The 22,036-nt window shown below is 36.4% G+C and overlaps 1 protein-coding gene across 3 annotated transcripts in view; it reads left to right on the plus strand.

Moving 5' to 3' along the window:
• Positions 1 to 22,036, plus strand: part of HOOK1 (hook microtubule tethering protein 1) — a 62,510-nt gene that overhangs the window by 31,104 nt on the left and 9,370 nt on the right. For 2 of the 3 annotated variants that reach the window (XM_036347968.1, XM_036347967.1), the window contains 11 exons: positions 2,124 to 2,264; positions 3,642 to 3,843; positions 4,384 to 4,494; positions 9,386 to 9,473; positions 9,561 to 9,621; positions 12,083 to 12,223; positions 14,610 to 14,703; positions 17,154 to 17,188; positions 17,742 to 17,824; positions 18,452 to 18,552; positions 21,272 to 21,373. In XM_036347968.1, coding sequence (XP_036203861.1) covers positions 2,124 to 2,264; positions 3,642 to 3,843; positions 4,384 to 4,494; positions 9,386 to 9,473; positions 9,561 to 9,621; positions 12,083 to 12,223; positions 14,610 to 14,703; positions 17,154 to 17,188; positions 17,742 to 17,824; positions 18,452 to 18,552; positions 21,272 to 21,373 — 1,159 coding nt within the window. The remainder of the gene's footprint in view (positions 1 to 2,123; positions 2,265 to 3,641; positions 3,844 to 4,383; positions 4,495 to 9,385; positions 9,474 to 9,560; positions 9,622 to 12,082; positions 12,224 to 14,609; positions 14,704 to 17,153; positions 17,189 to 17,741; positions 17,825 to 18,451; positions 18,553 to 21,271; positions 21,374 to 22,036) is intronic. The other variant, XM_036347969.1, reaches the window with a different exon arrangement.

The following is a 22,036-nucleotide window of genomic DNA, read 5'->3' on the forward strand; positions in this document are numbered from 1 at the left end:
TGCTGCTGAGGAGGCGGGAGAGGCTCCCACCACCGCTGCTGTACTGGCAGCTGTCAGCCTGGCTTGTTGCTGAGCAGAGCTCCCCTTGTGGGAGTGCACTGACCACCAGGGGGCAGCTCCTGCATTGAGCATCTGCCCCCTGGTGGTCAGTGTGTGTCATAGTGACCGGTTATTCCCAATCGTTCTGCTGTTAGGATCAATTTGCCTATTACCCTTTTATTATATAGGACTGCCTATCCAGTCTGGGTGAGGGGCTGATGGCTGTTTGCAAGCTGGCCACAGCCCCTTCAGGGTGGGGGGTCCTGCTGGGGTGCCTGGCCAGTCTGGTAAAGGGCTGAGGGCTGTTTTCAGGCTGGCTAAGCCCCCCAGCGGGGACCCTCACCCCATGAGGGTGTGGCCAGCCTGGGTTAGGGGCTGATGGCTGTTTGCAGGCTGGCCACAACCCCCAGCCACCCAAGCTCCCAGTGGAGGCTGGCTGGAAGTAGCTATCTGGGATTTTTTTGTCTTCTATAATTGAAACTTTGTTGCCATGAGCTGAGGCCACAGCCAGCTCAGGGAGGTGGCAGGCGGGAAGCTTGGCTTCCTCCATCGCCTGGGCTCCAGCTCTGTGGCTGCCATCCGCCATCTTGGTTGGGTTAATTTGCATATAGTCGCTCTGATTGGCTGGTGGGTGTGGCTTAGGGCATAGCAAAGGTACGGTCAATTAGCATCTTTGTCTTAGTGTAGATATGGAATTATTCCACATTATATCACACTTTGTTTATCCATTTTCTTTTATTTTTTATATTTTTATTGATTTCAGAGAGGAAGGGAAAGAGAGAGAGAGAAACATCAGTGATGAGAGAGAATCATCCATCGGCTGCTCCCAGTACACTGCAACTCGGGCATATGCCTTGACCAGGAATCGAACCATGATCTCCTGGTTTATAGGTCGACACTCAACCACTGAGCCATGATGGCTGGGCCTACGTTTCTTATTGTGACTGTTTTTTAATTTAATTTCTTTGTCATTAGAGAATATATTCCATGAGATTTCAACCTTATGGTATTTCTGATCCTTTTTTATTGCTCATCATATGTTTTAGTGTGGTCAGTATTCCATACGTACTTGCAAATAATGTGTGTTCTGTAATTTTTGACATACGTTTTATAAATGTCAGTTAAATCAAGCTAGCTAATAGTGTTATCCAGATCTCTTCTATATTTTTACTGATATTTTTGTTTAGTTCTATCATTTATTAGGAGACTGGTGTTTAAAATTTTCAACAATGATTATGGATTTGTGGATTTCTACTTTTGATTTTGTCAGTTTTGCTTCATGTACGTTAAAACTGTTTTTATGTATATATACTTTTATATACCTTCTGCTAAATTAAGCCTTTATAATTATGAAATATTTCTTTACTTTTGGTAATACCTTTTGTCTTAAAATTTATTGTTTCTAGTAACATAATCACCCCAGCTTTCTCTTACTGTTTGCATGATATTTTTTTTATCTTTTTACATTTAATTGTGTCTTTATGTTTAATATGTCTCTTATAATTAGGATTGATGCATTTAGTCCCTTTGCTTCCATGTAATTTTTGATATGGTTGTATTTAGGTCTGTTTGTCAATGTGCCATTTTTATTTTTCATATCTATTCTTTTGTTTTTTCTTCCTTTGCTGCATTTTTTGGGATTGATCAACTAATTTTTTAATATTTGATTTTAATCACTGTATTGTCACTTCAGTTTTTGTTGTTGCAGTAGGGCTTGAGTATTAATCGTTAATTTATCCCAGTCTACAAAGAGTTAATATTTTGCTACTTTATATGCTATAGTTTTGAATAATTTTAATATATATCTATACATTCTCTTCATCTTTTGAAATTAAATTCCTATTTGGACTAGAGATAACCAAACACAATGTTTCAGAAGTGAAAATGAAAATTCAGAACATTATTTACTTCTCAAGTCTATTTGAAAAGCAAGTACTCCAAAGTATCTTATTTCTTTAGTCTTTCTTCTTTGAATGTGGGATTTAAAATAATATAGAAGTAAGTCTTATTAACCTCAAGTCTCAGTGAGAAAGTAAATGATGGAAATTGAATTATTAATATCTAATTTGTTTTCTTTATGCAAGGCTTGAAGCTGCAAAAGATGATTACCGTGTTCACTGTGAAGAACTTGAAAAGCAATTAATTGAATTTCAGCATAGGAATGATGAATTGACTAGTCTTGCTGAGGAAACAAGAGCCCTGAAAGATGAAATTGATGTTCTTAGGTATGGCATGTCTAAGTAGGATTGTCACTTCTAAGTTCTTACTTACTCATTTCAATATTCCATATTTTAATCAGTGATTCTCAGAGTTACCCCTACGTATGGAGTATTAATCAATTTTTATCCAAACTCCTAGTCTTCTTTAAGGCTTATTGGTGATAATTGCAACTTAAAAATAATACTCAATTCTTCTTAGGACAATTTTATATTAGAACTGATAAGCCTAAACAAAATAACTTTTTTTCTTAAAAGTTTGTAAGCTGAGTTACTTTCAGGTACATTTATCTTGACCTCTATCTACTCATTAGTTTATCCTGTTGAATTTTTATGTAAAGAAATGCACACTGTCACAATCCACATTTTGGTATTTGCTAAAATAAATAGATAAATACAGATAAGAATGCTAACATTTTTTTAAAAAACATATTTTTAAATATATTTTATTGATTTTTTACAGCGAGGAAGGGAGAGGGATAGAGAGTAAGAAACATTGATGAGAGAGAAACATCGATCTGCTGCCTCCTGCACACCCCCCACTGGGGCTATGCCCGCAACCAAGGCACATGCCCTTGACTGGAATCGAACCCGGGACCCTTTGGTCCGCAGGCCGACGCTCTATCCACTGAGCCAAACCGGTCAGGGCAAGAATGCTAACATTTATTTCAGGATCACCCCCGGGTTCTCTTAATTGTATTTGACAATATAAAATTTATATTTAGCTTTGGCCTATAAAATGTTGCTTAAATAAATAGACTATCCACGTACTATTTATATTTTTTGTTACATTTTCTTAATTAGCCATTTTGATGCACAGTTTTTAATGTCCATTTGAAACAAAATCTGTATAACTAGTCATTTGAACCTGCACCTGAGGGTGAAGTGATTTGGTTTGTTTGTTTATTTTTGTTCTGGCTCAATTGGTCAGGTAAGCACAAGTCTAAAGGGAAATGCTTTATGAGACAAAGTATAAGTTGAATTAACCTCCAATGCATATCAGTTACTTGAAATAAAATTATATTAAATGTTATTTATGCACAAAGCACAATTGGTCCATAATCTACAGAGTAGCTCAGAATTATTCAATTATATTTACAAACCCATTCTTTTTATACAGCATGCTAGTCCTTGAAACAGTTTTATTTAGTGTGTCAAATTTGAAGCCTTTTTAAAAAAGCCTTTGTAACAAACAGGCTGAATTATAGACAGTGTTATGCCTGAGTCCGGTTCCAAAGTTCTCACAAAGTTTATTATTCTGTCTCTCTTTGTTTCTTTCCTTTTTTTTTGCCAATTGAGAGTTTATTTGAAAGACTAATTTTTCAGCCAGAAGAAAATGATGTGCATTGCTAGTTTTCACACAGTAATGTTTTGTCTTTATTATAGGGCTACCTCTGATAAAGCAAATAAGTTGGAGTCCACAGTTGAGATATATCGTCAGAAGCTACAAGATCTGAATGACCTTCGGAAGCAGGTGAAAACGTTGCAGGAAACAAACATGATGTATATGCACAATACAGTCAGCTTAGAAGAAGAATTAAAGAAGGCAAATGCAGCACGTACACAATTAGAAACATACAAGAGACAGGTAAGAAAATATCTTAATTTTTTTAATCATTAAAATATAAAGACTTCAACTTGGTTATTCCATTTGCACAGAAGTGAAGAAACATTGCCTATAGTAAACTATGAACTTATGATAAATTTCTTCTATGTATAATTTCAGTTCAGGGGTTGATCATTGAGTGTGAGTTATCTAGGTCTTCTACATTTTATTGGATCTGAGCATATATATATATTTTTGGATAGTTTATTTTTTTTAAGATTTCTAGTAACCAGTGATAAAAGCCTTGATAATGGGACTATAACCCAAAATATTCTGTTGTTATTTATCATCCAAACTATGGAAACAATAAAAGGCTGATTGTGTATTTTGTCTAACTTATTACTTGGGTGTTTTAAAATTTATTTTAAATCTTCTTATCTACATGCTATTTCCACGAATGTTTAGACTTAGACTGTAGTCTTCCTATAATTTTATTTACTATCAGTTTTCCATTTATTGAGCTCTGAAATCAAACGATCATTATCATATATTCTTGTGTTTTACTTTTGTTTCTGACAAAAGGTTCAAGATCTACACAGTAAACTTTCCTCTGAATCCAAAAGGGCTGACACACTAGCATTTGAAATGAAGCGACTTGAAGAAAAACATGAAGCTTTACTTAAGGAAAAAGAGGTAAACGTCACTATAATTGATAAGTAAAATGTCTGTTTGCTTTTAGATTTTAATGTGATCCTTGCTGTTCTAAGAATAAAAGTGATATCAATCAATTCTTCTGTCTTTCTTCAAATTGAAGTTGTTGGTATAAAAGAAAGTCTTGTAAAAATTCTTCGTGCAGTTTTGATAGTTTCCTTCACAAGAGAAAATCAAGTGACAGAGCCAAGGTCATACGTCTTGGTTTAATGTTTTTCAACTCAGGACTATCAACTCCTTGAAAGTGAGGACCATAGATGCAGTTTTTAGCAGCTTTATTAAGATACTACGCCGAAACGGGTTTGGCTCAGTGGATAGAGCATCGGCCTGCAGACTGAAGGGTCCCAGGTTCGATTCTGGTCAAGGGCATGTACCTGGGTTGCGGGCACATCCCCAGTAGAGGATGTGCAGGAGGCAGCTGATCGATGTTTCTAACTCTCTATCTCTCTCCCTTCCTCTCTGTAAAAAATCAATAAAATATATATTTAAAAAAAGAAAAAGATACTAGGAGCCTGGTGCATGAAATTTGTACACTCGGGGGTCCCTCAGCCCAGCCTGTATCATTTGGTAGTCCGGGAGCCCTTGGTGGATGTCTGACTGACGGCTTAGGCCCTCCCCCAAGCTGTTGCAATCAGTAATCTGTCTCTATAGATTTGTCTAGTCCAGCAGTTCTCAACTTGTGGGTCGTGACCCCTTTGGGGGTCGAACGACCCTTTCACAGGGGTCGCCTAAGACCATAGGAAAACACATGCATAATTACATATTGTTTTTGTGATGAATCACTATGCTTTAATTATGTTCAATTTGTAACAATGAAATTGGGGGTCACCACAACATGAGGAACTGTATTAAAGGGTCGCAGCATTAGGAAGGTTGAGAACCACTGGTCTAGTCTATCCAGAATATGTAATCATACACTTGGTGGTCTTGTGACTTGGTTCCATAGTTAGTATAATGCTTTCAAGGTTCATCCATGTGGTAGCATGTATCAGTGCTTCATTTTTACTGCTGAGTAATACTCCATTGTATGGATATACCACACTTTATTTATCTGTTCATCAGTTTATGGACTTTTGGGCTATTTCTACTTTTTCATTGTTAAACAGATAATGTGGCCATGAACATTTATATACAAGTTTTTTATTTGGACGTATCATTTTTTGAGTATGGAATGGTATTGCTTGGTCATGTGATAACTAAGTTTAACTGTTTAAAGAACTAGACTGTTTTCTAAAGTGTATGAACCATTTTTTCCTCCCACCAGCAGTTTTTGAAGGTTCCAGTTTCTACACATCCTTACCAATACTTACTATTTTTAGTTTTAATTATCCTCCTAGGTATGAAGTGGTATGTCATCGTGGTTTTGATCTGTAGGTTCCTAATGACTAATGATATTGTGCATCTTTTCATGTGCTTATTGGCCATTTGAATATCTCCCTTGGAGAAATGTCTCTTCAAATTTTTTGCTCATTTTGCTTTACATTAATTGCTTTTTAATTATTGATTTTTAAACTTCTTTTTATATTCTAGACACATATCCTTCTCAGATATATGACTTAAAAATATTTTTCTCCTTTTCTGTGCATTATCTTCTCACTTTCTTTGATGTTACTGTTTACAGAATAATTTTTATTTGATGAAGTCACAATTATCTTTTTTTTCCTCTTGTTACATGTGCTTTTGTGGGTAGTGTTTCTGTGAAAGCATTGAGTAATTTGAGGATATAAACATTTACTCCTGTGTTTTCTTTTATATTTATATTTATTGGTTTTATATTTAGTCTGATCAATTTTTGTTAATTTTTGGATATGGTGTAAGTGTCCTAGCACGATTTGTTGACAAGACTGTTCTTTCCTCCACTGTATTTTGGTACCGATATTAAAAATGAATTGGAGCCCTGACCGGTTTGGCTCAGTGGATAGAGCGTCAGCCTGCGGACTCAAGGGTCCCAGGTTCGATTCCGGTCAAGGGCATGTACCTTGGTTGTGGGCACGTCTCCGGTGGGGAGTGTGCAGGAGGCAGCTGATCGATGTTTCTCTCTCATTGATGTTTCTAACTCTCTATCCCTATCCCTTCCTCTCTGTAAAAAACCAATAAAATATATTTTTTAAAAAAAATGAATTGGGTGCCCTAACAGGTTTGGCTCAGTGGATAGAGCGTTGGCCTGCGGACTGAAGGGTCCGAGGTTCGATTCCCGTCACGGGCATGTACCTTGGTTGCGGGCACATCCCCAGTGGGGGGTGTGCAGGAGTCAGCTGATCGATGTTCCTCTCATCGATGTTTCAAACTCTCTATCCCTCTCCCTTTCCCTTTCTCTCTATAAAAAATCAATAAAATATATTTTTTGCCGGGGTCCAACCCCAGCAGGTCCAGGGGTCCCCAAAGGTGTGGACAGAGTCGGCGAAGAAGGAATGACACAGAGACAGCGTTCAGTTGATCAGCAGCCTAGCCAGGATCTCTAGCCAGGATCTCCAGCCAAGTTCTGGTCTGGATCTCCAGCGAAGTTCTGCTTAGGATCTCCAGCCAGGTTTTGTGTCCATGTTCTCTTGCTAGGTTCTCCAGGTTCTCCAGCCAGGTTCTGTAGCCATGTTCCCTCGCTAGGTTCTCCAGCCAGGTTCAGTCACCAGGTTCTAGTCAGGTTCTCTTGCCAATTTCTGTAGTCAGGTTCAGTCCAGGATCTTTTGCCATGTTCTCTCGCTAGGTTCTGTCTCTAGGTTCTGAGGCCAGTTTCTGTCCAGGATCTTTTGCCATGTTCTGTCTCTAGGTTCTGTGTAGGTTCTGTCTTCTAAGTTCTGTCTCTTGCTGTCTTGTTACATCTGTATTTATACCAGTTGATTCAATCCTATCAATCTCTATTACAAAGGTTAGGGCATTTCTTATCTCCATTCCAGGGAGTAAAGATTATGTAGCTTAAGCATGATTGTTCGTAGTTAAAGTGATTAATTACCCGCCTGGCACTTAGTTGAGGGGTTTTATTCCCTCCCTAACTTCAGGGGAAAATCCCTACCTGGGGAAACAATCTTTCTCAGAGAGGAGACCTTGGTTAAAACACATAGTGCCAAGAAGGTGAGCAAACATTTTAAGAACAGTATGCCATATATGCCAGGTCCTTTGGGCCGGCTCCCGGCAAATTTTTAAAAAAATGAATTGGCCATGAGACTGTAATGATGGATATGTTATACTAGTACATTTGTCAAAACTCATAAAAGTAAAGCAGAGTTAAACCTAATGTAAACTGTCATCATTAGTTAGTAGTAATAGTGTATCAATATTGGTTCATTTGTTCTTACAAGTAACTATACTAATGCAAGATGCTAATGAGGGAAACTAGGCAGCATAGGAGTGGGAGAAGAGGGAATGTACTATCTACTCAATTTTGGGGGACAAAATTAATATCTATTAATTGATTATTAAAAGTAAAAATAATTTTGACCATAAATGTAAGTTTATTTCTGGACTTTCAATTATTTGTCACTGATTATATGTCTAGCTTGATGTTAGTACCACTAAGTTTTAAAATTGGCAAGTATGAGCTCTCCAAGTTCTTTTTAAAGATGGAATTGTCTGAATCTGTAGATCAGTTTGGAAACTTTGCCACCTTAATGGTATTAAGTTTCTCGTCCTTAAATGTTGGATCACATTCTATTTATTTTGGTTTTTAGCTTCTTTCAACACTGTTTTATAGTTTTTATTATATAAGATTTGGACTTTTTAAATTTTTATTTTGAGTGTTTTGTTATTTTTGTTGCTATTATGAATGAAATTATTTTCTTTTTTATTTTTATTGCTAATATACAGAAGTATAATTTATTATTGTACATTGATACTGCATTTTGCAATCTTGTGGAATTCACTTCGTATTTCTAATAGTTTTTAGTGGGTTCTCTAGGATTTTCTAGATACAAGATCAGGACATCTACAAAGAGGAATAGTTTTGTTTCTTGCTTTGCAGTTTGAATGCCTTTTTCTTTTTCTTGTCAAATTGTCCTGGCCAGAACCTTGAGTATTATGTTGAATAGAAGTGTCAAGAGTGGCCATCATTCTTTTGGTTCTAATATTATGGAGAAAGCATTCATTCTTTCACCATTTAGCACATTTTAGCCATGGATTTTTTATTGCTGTTGTTTTGTTTTGTAGATACCATTTATGGAGTTGACCAGTCTTTATTCCTAGTTTGTTGCATATTCTTGCTTTTTCTGGTTCATTGAGATATGTGATTTTTGTCTTTTATTGTATTAATGTGGTTACTTAGTAGTGTGGTTAGTAATTGCAATGATTTTTAGATATTAAGCCACAAATTCATACTTCCAGGATGCTACTTATCACTTTTTCAGTAGAGTTTCACTCTAGTGATAAAAAGAAATAACAATTCTCCAGCATCTTGTACACATAAAACTATATTTCATGTACTTGATAAACATTATCTTGTTGGTTGCTCAAAACACCTTTGCAAGGGTTTGTATATGTCAGTATTCCTGTTTTGATGAGGATACTAAAACCAGAGCGTCACATCTCTTGCCCCAGATAATATAGCTAGGAAGGAGTGAAACTGGAATTCAAGCCACAATCTATTTGCCTCCAAACTCCATGCTTTTTTTTATTACTCTGCAGTTGTATATTTTTACTGTGTTGCATAATTACATTCATTTGGTTCAGAGACAAACTAATAGGGAGATCACAAGCTTTGTGTTATACAAAAACTATATAGTTATGTGATTTATACAAGAGAAAATTACCCCTTAGCACTAAAACTAAAACATTGCCATTTTTAATTAAATAAGCAATAATTGTCAAATTAAATTATTGTAAGCATAAAGTATACCACCTGTGGGCATAATTAAAAATTTTGCTTATATGAACAATTCTTTTTTAGAGACTAATAGAACAGCGTGATACGCTGAAAGAAACGAATGAAGAGCTTCGGTGTTCACAAGTACAACAGGATCACCTAAACCAAACAGGTAAATTTTGTCGAATTTAGAAACGTGTTTTGTTTTTTTTTAATGGTAGAAATACTGAATTATTCATCTATTTTTGTTGTTATTTAGATGCATCTGCTGCAAAAAGTTATGAGAATCTTGCTGCTGAGATTATGCCAGTGGAATATAGGTAAATTTGTTTTTATTAATTGATAATCTATACTTAATATTAGAAATATGATGTCTTGTTGTTGTTAGTCCTCATCTAAGAATATTTTTCCCATTGGTTTTTAGAGAGAGAGGGAGGGAGGGAGGGAGGGAAGGAAGGAAGACAGATACACACATCTATTGGTTGCCTCCTGCACGCAGTACCCCAACCAGGTACAGATTGAACCTGCAACGCAGGTATATGCCCTTGACTAAGAATTGAACCCTTGACCCTTTGGTGCTCGGGCCACCACTCTATCCATTGAGCAGTACCAGCCAGCACTGCTTAAGTTTTCTAAGTCAGCTTGTTATTGCTACTCTACCAGTTTCAAATTTATCATAAGTAAAATTTCACAAACTAACTCACTTATTCTAGTTTTTATAGTATGACTTTATTGTGTTGAAATTTTTTTCTTTATTCTTTCAAAATCTATGAAAAATCTTAATACATGGCATTCAAATCCAGATGGTAAAAAGAAAAGGAGAGTAGCTGCCAATAATAGAAGGAGGATTAAGTAGAAGTTAAATTACAAATTTTAGAGGTTCCTCTTGACCCATCTTTTATCTTGGGATTTTAGTGCTATGTTTACGTAGACATTTGACTAATCTGGCATTTTTATGCTTTTCCTTTCTTTGATGACAGCTGTATTTATTCAGTACTGCAAACTCTATTTAAATGGCTTTATTGAGATTCACCTATTTAAAAGTGTAGAATTTGGTGGGTTTCAATATAGTCACAAACTGTGCAACAATTATTGCTGTAAAATTTCAGAACATTTTTATTCCTCCAGAATATACCTTTATATAAATAGCAATTATTCCCCACTCCTGCCTCTTCTCTACATGCATCCTCAGGCAACCAGTTATCTACTTTTGTCTCTCAATTTGCCTGTAATGGATATTTTATATACATGGAATCCTACAATATGTGGCCTTTTGTGACTGGCTTCTTTCACTAAGCATAATGTTTACAATGTTGTTGATTTTTATTTCAGTTTTTGGTCATGCTAGACAGTAAACCATTTGTACTTTTTAGTTAATATCTAGTGATATTATTAATATTTTTTAAATGGCCATATGAGCCTATTTTTTAAGGTTATAGTGCTAGCATTCAGAAGACTAAAAATTGAGATTGATAGTGGTTGCTTTTGGGGAATGGGACTTAGGAGGGGAGCAGATAGGCCTGCATTATTTATTTTCATTTTTAAATATATTTTTATTGTTGATAGTTACTTTTTTATTTAATACTAAAGGCCCAGTGCACAAAAATTTGTGCACTCGGAGTGGGGGCCTCAGCCCTGCCTGTGCCCTCTCGCAGCCTGGAACTCCTCGGGGGATGTCCACCTGCTGGTTTAGGCCCGCTCCCTGGGGTATCAGGCCTAAGCTGGCAGTCAGACATTCCTCTGGCAGCCCGGGAGCTCTAGGGGGATGTCCACTTGCCAGCGGGGAGCAGGCCTAAGCTGCAGTTGGACATCCTTAACACTGCTGAGGAGGCAGGAGAGGCTCCCGCCACCACTGCTGTGCTGACAGCCGTCAGCCTAGCTTATGGCTGAGCAGAGCTCCCCCTGTGGGAGCGCACTGACCACCAGGGGGTACCTCCTGCATTGAACATCTGCCCCCTGGTGGTCAGTGAGTGTCATAGTGACCAGTCTTTCCCAGATGTTCTGCTGTTAGGATCAATTTGCATATTACCCTTTTATTATATAGGACTAGAGGCCTGATGCACGAAATTCATGCATGGGTAGGGTCCCTAGGCCTGGCTGTTGATCAGGACCCATCGGGGATTTCCTTCCCTAGGTTGCCGGCTGCTGGCCAGGGCCTTCCTTTCCCAGGCTGCTGATGGGGCCTTTCTTCATTCCACGCTGCCCCCTGGTGGTCAGCACACATCATAGCGAGCGGTCAAACTCCTGAGGGGACAATTTGCATCTTAGCCTTTTATTATATAGGATAATTTCTATCATTTGTATTTAAAAATATGTGTAAGTCTTTAATAATTTTTTTCTCTAAAAACAAAAATATCTAGAGATAGTCATATGACTGCAATTATCATAAAAGTGTATTTAAAAATTGTGTACCAACTGTGGTTTCTTAAATCTATTGCTTTTCCTTTACGTGTTCTTTAAGAATATGCTCTATATTAGCTTTGGTAAATAGTTTCTAAATTGTAAAATTAAAATAATACAAAATATTTCAGGAATTTGCATAGTCATTTAACAATATGTAGCATAATCTTACATCTTTACCTTTAAAATATTTACTAATTGTTTTTGAGACATAGTCTTATAATGTACATAGTTTTTTCTTTAAAACCTTTCAGAAGCTATGGTAAAATTTTAAAATGACAGCTATTGAGTTGCCAGGCATTTCCCTTTTTAGAAAGTTAAGAATGTAAAACTTCTTATACTTAAAACAATTGAAAAACAAATTTTACTTGTCAACATTAGGGAGGTGTTTATTCGACTGCAACATGAAAATAAGATGCTTCGCCTGCAGCAGGAAGGTACTGAGAACCAGCGCATCGAAGAACTCCAGGAGCAGCTAGAGCAGAAGCACCGCAAGATGAACGAACTGGAAACAGAGCAAAGGTGACATGCTCCTTCACAGTGAACAAGTCACGGTGATTTAATTACCAACCACAAAATCGTGGTTCACAGAAGCGGAAAATATCATTGTAGTTCACATAATTAGGATTTTTTAAAAATACATTTTTATTGATTTCAGAGAGGAGGGAGAGAGAGAGATAGAAACATCAATGATGAGAGAGAATCATTGATCGGCTGCCTCCTGCATGTCCCCTACTGGGGATCAAGCTCACAGCCCAGGCATGTACCCTTGACCAGAATCGAACCCAGGACCCTTCAGTCTGTAGGCTGATGCTCTATCCACTGAGCCAAACTGGCTAGGGCTAATTAGGATTTTTAGAAGAAGATTAATTTTTGTTGTTGTTTTTAGTCTCTCACTACCATTTACTTTTAGCAAACTCTGTTAACCAGGTTGCTTATCCTTGAATTTTGTTTGCATGTCTTCACAATTTAGAGAAAATATAACAGATGAATAGATGACAACCTGGCTTTCTACTACAGTCTGGTGCAGAGATGGGACATAGATTGTGTTGTCAAATTTGAATCCCACTTCTTTTTAAACTTGTTAATTATTTGGTTCTGAGCAAGTTACTTAAATACACACTTGGTATCTTCAGCTGTAAATTGGAGGTGATACCTATTTGAAAGTTATTAGGATTACAGAAATGGTTTACTTATATAATACCAATGAGAGGTGTTCAAATATTATATTATTAAAAAAAACTTGCCGAAACCGGTTTGGCTCAGTGGATAGAGCGTCGGCCTGCGGACTGAAAGGTCCCAGGTTTGATACCGGTCAAGGGCATGTACCTGGGTTGCGGGCATATCCCCAGTTGGAGATGTGCAGGAGGCAGCTGATCGATGTTTCTCTCTCATCGATGTTTCTAACTTTCTATCTCTCTCCCTTCCTCTCTGTAAAAAATCAATAAAAAAAAAAAAAAAAAAAAAAAAAAAAACTAGAGGCCCGGTATACGAATTCGTGCATGGGTGGGGCCTGGCTGGCCCGCCCTGATGGGGGCCGATCAGGGCCAGGCCAGCAGGAGGTTGGCTGTCGGCCCTGCCCCTGATCAGGGTTGGGGGGAGGCAATCAGGGCAAGGCCGGCCAGGAGTGGGCCGCGAGTAGTTGGCTGGCCGGCCCCACCCCTGATCGGGGTTGGGGGTGCCATTCGTGGCGAGGGGCCACAGGAGGTTTGGGTGCCCGATTGGGGCCCCCATCGGGCTGGTTGGCTGCCACAGTGCTCGTCATAGTGACCAGTTGTTTTGCCATTCCGGTCGCTTGGCTTTTATATATGTAGGTATGACATTTAATATAGTGGTTACTATATGCCAGGCACATTTCTAAGCACATTTTGGTATTAACTTAGTAAATCCTCATAATAACTTTATGAAGTAATAAGTATGATTACCACTGTTTTATGGGTAAGGAAGTGAACTACAAGGATATTAAGCAGCTTGCCCAGAGTTACACAGCTGGTAATTGTGGATCCTACATTGACCCTCTGTCAATTCCTGAGTCTGTGCTTTTAACCACTATGTTAATCTTCCCTTTATAAATAGCATACTTGGAGTGAAGGTTTTTAAATGTACTTGACCAACCTCCACTGGATTTTAGAAACCACAGGAATCTGAGACACTTGAACCTTGTCTCTCATACTTGTATGCACACATTACATCAGCTGTGGTAAAATGAAGAATGCATTTTGGCTTTCTGAAGAGACCATTAAATGTTACTGACACAGTTTAATATCAATTGAAACTGGAGATACTAATTTTTAGCTTTTAGAGAATTAGTATAGGAAGCTAGATGTATCAATAGATAATTATTATATTATGCGATAATTATGTGAAGAAAGTCAGACAGATACTCCTCTTGCTGGTAACTTCCAACAATGGTAACTCTAAAGCAGGTTTTCAAGAAATGAGATTATGGCAAGTAAAAAAATATACATTAATTGGTAGTGCCAATCTCTTTAATTTAAATAACAAGTCATGAAGAAATGGTTGGAAAATAGTGACCTTCCTCTTTTAGTACACTGAAATCTGAAATAGGAAAAGGAAACCTAGTTTCCATTCATTAAAAATGCAACTGTAGGAAAAGCAAGCTAGTTTTCTAATTTTTACTCCAGTAAGTACAGTGTAGAAATGTTGTATTTTTACTACTGACACATAAAGTACCTTAAAATTTTAAATGTGGGTAAATATGCTTGCAGGATAAAAATGTCATCTTTTATTAAATATTTCCTTGAAAGTAGCCTCCTATATACTGTATATTATACCTCACCACAGAACATTGTTCAGCATCTGTTATTGCTATTAAATACACCTCTTTAGACCCTTAACTACTTTGACTTTCAATACAAATAAACCCATATTATTCATCTTAAAATAGGCTGAGCAAAGAGCGCATCCAAGAATTGCAGCAGCAGATTGAAGATCTCCAGAAGTCTTTACAGGAACAAGGCTCCAAGTCTGAAGGAGAAAGTGTAAGTACCTGAAAAATTATGGTGATTCTGCTCTTTGGCCTCTCTGTTAGGTCCTGATGTCCAAATTAACCTTGTATTTGAAAGTGCTACCCTTATCATTGATGACACCCTTAAATACCGTATATATTTGCATAACAGATGCAGTGATTTTGCCAATTTGGAGCCTGTAAATTGATCATTTGTATTGGAAGGTGATTTCTATCTGTCCTTCTTCAACAGCTAATACTATGTTCATAGCAATTCCTGAGACCTGTTGCAGTTGAGGCCTTCCCAGTTTTGCTGGGAACCCAACAGGGCTGGCCTGAGACAAACTCTAGTGAGAATAAGCATCAGCTAGAATTGAGGAAAACTTTTAATAAGAAAAAGAAGAATGAGAAAATGATTTCTACCAAAAGAGCAGACCTCAAAAGGACAGAAACCTTAATGCATTCTTGAAGACATTGCCCCTTCCATTCTAGCTCATGACCTTGCCATTTCTAATGGATTTTGATAGCATATATTTTGAGAGCAGAAATAAGAGAACTTAAAAAAAGAACTTAAAAAAGATCAAACAAGGTGGCCGGTGTGTCTCAGTGGTTGAACCAGGAGGTCATGGTTAGATTCCTGGTCATGGCACATGCCTGGGTTGCAGTCTCCATCCGATTGGGGGTGTGCAGGAGGCAGCTGATCAGTGATTCTCTTTCATCATTGATGTTTCTAACTTTCTCTCCCTCTCATCTCCCTTCCTCTCTCTCTCAAATCAGTTTTTTTTAAAAAGGATCAAACAGCCTAAATATACTTAGCAGTGTTCCTATAGTTGGATCTCTATGTATAGAGGGGAAAAAAGAAAGAAGTAATAATTGAGGGAGGGATGTATTTAATAAACAGCAAGAAGATAGGGCTAATTGTGTGTTAGGTAGACATTGATTAGATGGAGTGTTAGGTGATTCTACCTGTGTTGATGGGGGGCGGGGGGAGGGAGACAACTCAGAAGAATAAAGAGATGAAAAGGAAAATTGAAAGGGTTACATTTCCTTTCTGTCTTTTTTATGCTTTATATGATTTTTTCTTTTTTTCCTGGGGGCTTGGAAAATAGAAATCGTCTCATGCATGGCGGCATCTCATATGTGCATATATACGGTATTGTAACCTCTCTAATACAAATATATTTTTAAGGCACATTAGGGAATAATTGAAAAATTGGATCTATTTGGGGGAGTACATATTGGATTAAGATTTTAAATTTCTTTATCTTTTAAAAAATAGTGTTAGTGTCCAAATTATATTTCAAGGATATTTTTTCCATTGATTTTCAGAGAGAGTGGGAGGAAGGGAGGAAAATGAGTTGGGGGGGAAAGAGAGAGAAACATCATGTGAGAGAGACACGTTGATTAGTTGCCTCCTACATGCATCCTGACCTGGGCTGGGGAACAAACTATAAATCTAGGTACATGCCCTTGACTAGGAATCAGGCCTGTGACCCTTTGGTCCATGGGCCGATGCTCTAACCTCTGAACCACACTGACCAGGGCTCAAATTATATATTTTTAAGCTCTATAGCTATTTAGTAGGTGATACAGAACTACTATTGCAATTTACATTTCTGTGTGTTTTTTTTTAAAGAGGAAATTTTATGTTTTGAATTTGATTTTTTAACAAAATCTAATGACTTCATTTTTATATTAATATTAAAGTGTTTGCATTTATAATGATAAAGGTTTATTATAAAGATAAGTTAGTTATTTCAGTCCATTCTTCATTAAAGGCCTAAAATCTTAAGCATTTTATTTTAAACTAGAGGCTTGGTGCACGAGATTCGGGCACTTGGAGGGGGCGGTCTCTCAGCCCTGTCTACACCCTCTCGCAGTCCAGGAGCCCTTGGGGGATGTCCAACTGATGGCTTAGCGCTGCTGCGGAGATGGGAGAGGCTCCCACTGCCGCCACTGTGCTTGCCGGCCATGAGACCGGCTTCTGGCTGAGTGGCGCTCCCCCTGTGGGAGCGCACTGACCACCAGGGGGCAGCTCCTGCATTGAGTGTCTGCCCCCTGGTGGTCAGTGTGTGTCATAGCAACCGGTCATTCTGCCATTTGGTTAATTTGCATATTAGCCTTTTATTATATAGGATAAATGATTCTGTAGCCATTTCAGTGTTTGATACTCCTCCATATATCACGTTCAGCTTGCATTTTCTATTTTTCAAGTTCAAATTGCATTTGCGTTGTATTCAGAAAGATGAAGCATTTTCTTTCTACTATTGTATTCTTACTTCATTTCCTATTCTTCTTTCCCTTTGAAGTAAAAAAATACCTAAATTTTATGTTTTTAAAAGTTTATTATTAGAAATACAGATTTTTAGCACATTTATATTTTAAATAATATATCTTCAAGAGGAGATAAAGTGATTCTGATGTCTGGAAAATCTAATGTTGCCACAATAGTTATCTTACAGCAACTGTTTTTAATTTTTATAGTCCAGCAACCTAAAGCAGAAGTTGGAAGCTCATATGTAAGTAAAATTGGTATTTCATTTCAAATATGTGAGGGGAATGGTTTTAAAAGGATCTAAAGTTAATATCCTTTTCTTATTTTGTTTTATGAAAACAAATACCCTGATGCCAATTGAATGTTCACCACTGCCATTAAAAAGTGAAAAGAAAAATGTGCTAGAAGGCTCAGCCTTCCTGCCGGTGATCCCAATGCTCACATTTTTCATTTACTAATGCCATTGAAGAGTTTACAGAGCTGGCAATATCGGCACTAGATTATGTGGAAATGAGGGATGTTTATCCTAGAAAATACTTCTTTTAACTTTCTTAGGAATCAAAGGTTGTAGGGGGAATAATTGCACATTTTTAGCACCCATCATGTGCCAACCAATTTACCTCTTCACAACAATCCCTATAATATTTGGCAGAAATTATTCCCATTTCATAGGTGAGGAGAGTAAGGATCAGAAAGTGACGAGCCCACAGTCCACGAATGTTATGTGGCAGAAAACCAGTTTTCATTCTTAAATCTGTTTGGCTCCAAAGCTCCTTGCTCTTCTTTCTACTGCTTAGGGAAAAACTAACAGAGGTACATGAAGAATTACAGAAGAAACAAGAGCTCATTGAAGATCTTCAGCCAGATGTAAACCAGAATGGTAGGTACTTGTAAAAACCTGGTTCTAAGGACTTGCCCTTTTTAGTTGACAAATTACAAGAATTATGTATAAGTTTTTGGACAAAGTATAGATACATACATTGCAAATAAGTGCTATTATAATTTTTAGTGATTTAAGTAATAAATGATCTAATGTTGATGCAAAAAAGTAAGTCTAATAAAATGAACTTATGATATATAGGAGTATCAAACATTTTGTAATATAGCATTAATACTATGAAAATATAAATAAATGAAAGGATTTAAAATCAGATTAAAATGAACTTCAAACATTGTATAAAAGAATGTTTTATTTTCTCATGATGGCTGTGCTTAAATTGTAAGGTATGTTTGCTCATTGAAATAATTAATTGAAAGAAGAGTAATAGCTAAATAAAGCAGATTATAGATATTTTTAAGAAAAAAATAATATGAAATGATCGAGGATGTGTTGGTTGCAATTCAAAAGTTTTAGATAAAAATTCACTACAAACAATAAATAAAAGGTTTCTCTTTTAAGTTATTTTATGAGTCCCTAGAAACTAAATGTGATAAGTGTATATTTTTGTGTGTGAGGATGGAATATTTTAAACAGGGAGTAATTGGTTGTTTTCATTTTCAACAATAGCACAAAAGATCAATGAACTTGAAGCTGCTCTTCAGAAGAAAGATGAAGATATGAAAGCAATGGAGGAACGATATAAAATGTATTTAGAGAAAGCAAGAAATGTGAGTCATCTGTCTTACAGAACTCCCACCTCTGTGATGCAGGTGCTAAGTAGGCCTGTTCCACCTGATTGTACTGCTCTTCTTGTTTCCATGTCACGTCACTTCCTTCCCCACTCTCTGTCTTGCCCAGGTCAGTCCTCCCATTCTCTCTCACTCACCAGCCTCAGGAAAACGACCACATGGCTTACAGAAACAGTTAAGCATGGACAGGGGTGACCTCTTTAGAGAAAATGACCACTATGATATGTGGCATTGTTAGCTTTAAAATGAAGGCATGTTTGCCTTTTGTGAAAATTTAGCTTTTTAAATTTGTTTGAAAGTATTTTAGCATTTAGTATAGCTTAGGCAATTATATACTGTTCTAGTGTTCACCACACTAATTATTCTTTTTATTTGTATTCTTTACTAAATATCTGTAAGTGATATTCTTATAAAATCTTTTATTTTCATGAATACCATATATTTTCCCAATCATAAGTGTTCTTTCACAAAATGTCAATGTATTGTTTTCAATTTACTGAATGAAAAAAAAAGAATTTTGTGATGAAGTTTTATAATATTGCTAATGTCTGCCCTTTTAATGTTTTATATAATATTCATTAAGGCGTAAATAGTATCTGCAGTAGCAGATAAACTGCAAGATCTTCTTAAAGCTTAGCAAGATGGATGTTACATGAAATCTAGTCATCAGTGGGGGAGGCACTCTGCTCCATGCAGTCATTCAGTCTTAAAGCGAGAGAGGCACCACCTTCTTCAACATACAGTTCCCAAGTTCACTTGACATTCTTCAACTAGTGGATGAGGGCGTGAGCATAGCTTGTGTGGGAGGTAGGTCATGGGGTCAGACCTGGAAGCAGTGTAAACCACTTTGACTCGCCTCAGTGGGCAGAGCTCAGGTACATAGCCACACTCAGCTTCTCAGGAGGTAGTCCATGCCACAGTTCAGTTTCTCTGTTTCAGAAGTGTAAGTGCCTTTAGTAAAAATATAAAGCATAGAAAGGTTCCCAGATACAACTGCTGTTAACCTTTGAAATACTACCTTAACACCGTATATTTTTCAATGGATATTTCTCTATGTTTCTTTACCATAATATACACATACATGATTTGTGTGTTTTTTAAACTTAAAAGAATTTCCTCATGGAATATAAATGTAATTTGATTTTTATTGAGCGTCTCTTATGCTAAGCCCTGGTCGTGCAGCACTAAGCAAGACAGACATCACACTTACAGAACAGACTTTGCAAAAGTAAAAGAATGGTGACATAATATTCAGTTGTATGATATATCACAGTTATTTAGTTGTCATCCTATTGTTGAAAATAGCTTGTTTCCATTCTTTTTTCTTTTTTTGTTCCTAGAAATAAGGCTATAGGCAACATAGTTATTCAGAAAGCTTTTGACTTATTTTGGTTTATCATAACCTTGTTCCTAGGTTAATGGGTGAAATAGAATTATTGGGTCAAAGGTTAAGAACTTCTTAATAAGATGCTTTTTCTGTATTTCTAAATGATACTCTAAAAGGACTATAATTAATTGAACAGAGCAATGACAAAATACCATATTCTTGCCATCATTGAATATTCACATTAAAAAAAATGATACTTGTTTGGTAAACATGATTTTTTTTTTCCCTCTTACACTATTTGGGGGAGAGTTTAAAATAGTAACATATGTCCATTATAGAAAATTCAGGAAATATAGAAAAGTCACAGCCATACTTTTTATCACTAGAGTTAACAGATTATGATTTTTTTCTTTGTAGTTAAATTATAATTTAAACTCTGTATGTTGTGTGTATGATGTGAATCCCATGAGGGCAGGCACCATGTCTCTCATAACTTGCTGTACCCCCATCTGTCACTGTGCCTGCCACTTCCGGCACTCAGTAAATCATTTTGAATGAACAGCAGAAATTGTTAGGCACATTACCTTTGTACTCTTTTTTTCTATCATCTGTAACTACATACAATATTTTCCTAAATCATTAAATAATTTTAAATATTTTAATGGGTTTTTAATTACAATATACAGGTGACTTTATTACTGGCAACTTGATTTTGCTGTAATTTATTCCTGATGCTTCTAAATTGATTTATACATAGTTTAGCAAAGTCTCAGAACAACATTGTGCTAAAACATATGAGTTTTACTCAACTCTTAGTAATTTAATATGATTGGCACCCCAGTGTTTGCAGAAAATAATCACCAATATCTATTATATTGATCTTATGTATTGAATTACTACATTTAACTAGATAGTAAAAAAGATTGTTGCTAAGAATTTTTGTGTGTATTACTCTTACTTTGTACAATCAGCAGTTTTCACTATAATTACTGAATTCATTTTAACATTTTAAATAATGTTTAAGGCATATAAAAGTAGAAGGCATCTTACCTCCCTCATTTCTGATATGCTTCAAGACTTCAGTGCTCAAGGTTTGATATGGCCAAATAACTATCCCTGATTATTGAGCCTTGGAGAAGGGACATTTGATTTTGAGATGGGGATTTTTTCATTTTGTACTGAATTTTTATTCTCTTTCTCACCTATAGAATAAGTTATTTTGTAATTCAAATTAAATTATGGGACAAATTATAGTTAGTTGCTGGATCACTTTCTGCATAATTTTCCACTTACACTGATTTTGTAGACTGTGTTCTTATATTTCAACAATTTATAAGATAAAGTGAACATACTTTTTTTTTCTTTAAACAGGTTATAAAAACTTTAGATCCTAAATTAAATCCAGCATCAGCTGAAATAATGCTGCTTAGAAAGCAGTTGGCAGAGAAGGAGAGAAGAATTGAGATTCTGGAGGTAAAACTTCATATTCATACCTCTCCTCTTATTATTCTGTATAATCCTGATAATTAACTATTGACATATATTAGCCATTAATTATCAAGTCTCACAAGAAGTTAGAAATACTCTGTTTTAGCACTGTATGGTCATTGCAGAGCATCTCACTGGCCCACAACATTGGTCTCTGCAGTTTGTGCTCCCTCCTGCATTGTATCTCCCTCCCTCCTAACAGCCAGTCTCTGGATGTCTCTTATAAGTTTTTAATAGATTCCACTATCATGCTCCTTTTAAAATTATGTGGATGAGAGTTCATTCAGAAAAAAAAAAAAGGAAATGAAAGAAAGAAACTAAGCTCGCCTTTAAATAGAGAACTGTATTCAGTTCACCAAATTTATCTTATCTCTTCTCCCTGATCCTCATGGGGACCCAAACAAACTTACTAGGTGGAATTCCTGAGAGAAGGAAGTACTTCAAAATCTCAGGAAGCCCTTGAATAAAGTGCCAGCCTGTTACTGACCATGCAAAGTTATGGTGGTAGTAACATTTTTAAATTTTAGAGTTATTTTTATATCAGTAGTTACGTTATTTTTATGAACTGGGTGAAGTATAAGTATGTCAGTATCAAATTGTATATTCTTAGATTTTTATAATTGGGCATGTTCTACTTTGCAAAGTGCT

This window comes from Myotis myotis, unplaced genomic scaffold, assembly GCF_014108235.1.
Source record: "Myotis myotis isolate mMyoMyo1 unplaced genomic scaffold, mMyoMyo1.p scaffold_m19_p_2, whole genome shotgun sequence".
In the NCBI taxonomy this organism is placed as follows: domain Eukaryota; kingdom Metazoa; phylum Chordata; class Mammalia; order Chiroptera; family Vespertilionidae; genus Myotis; species Myotis myotis.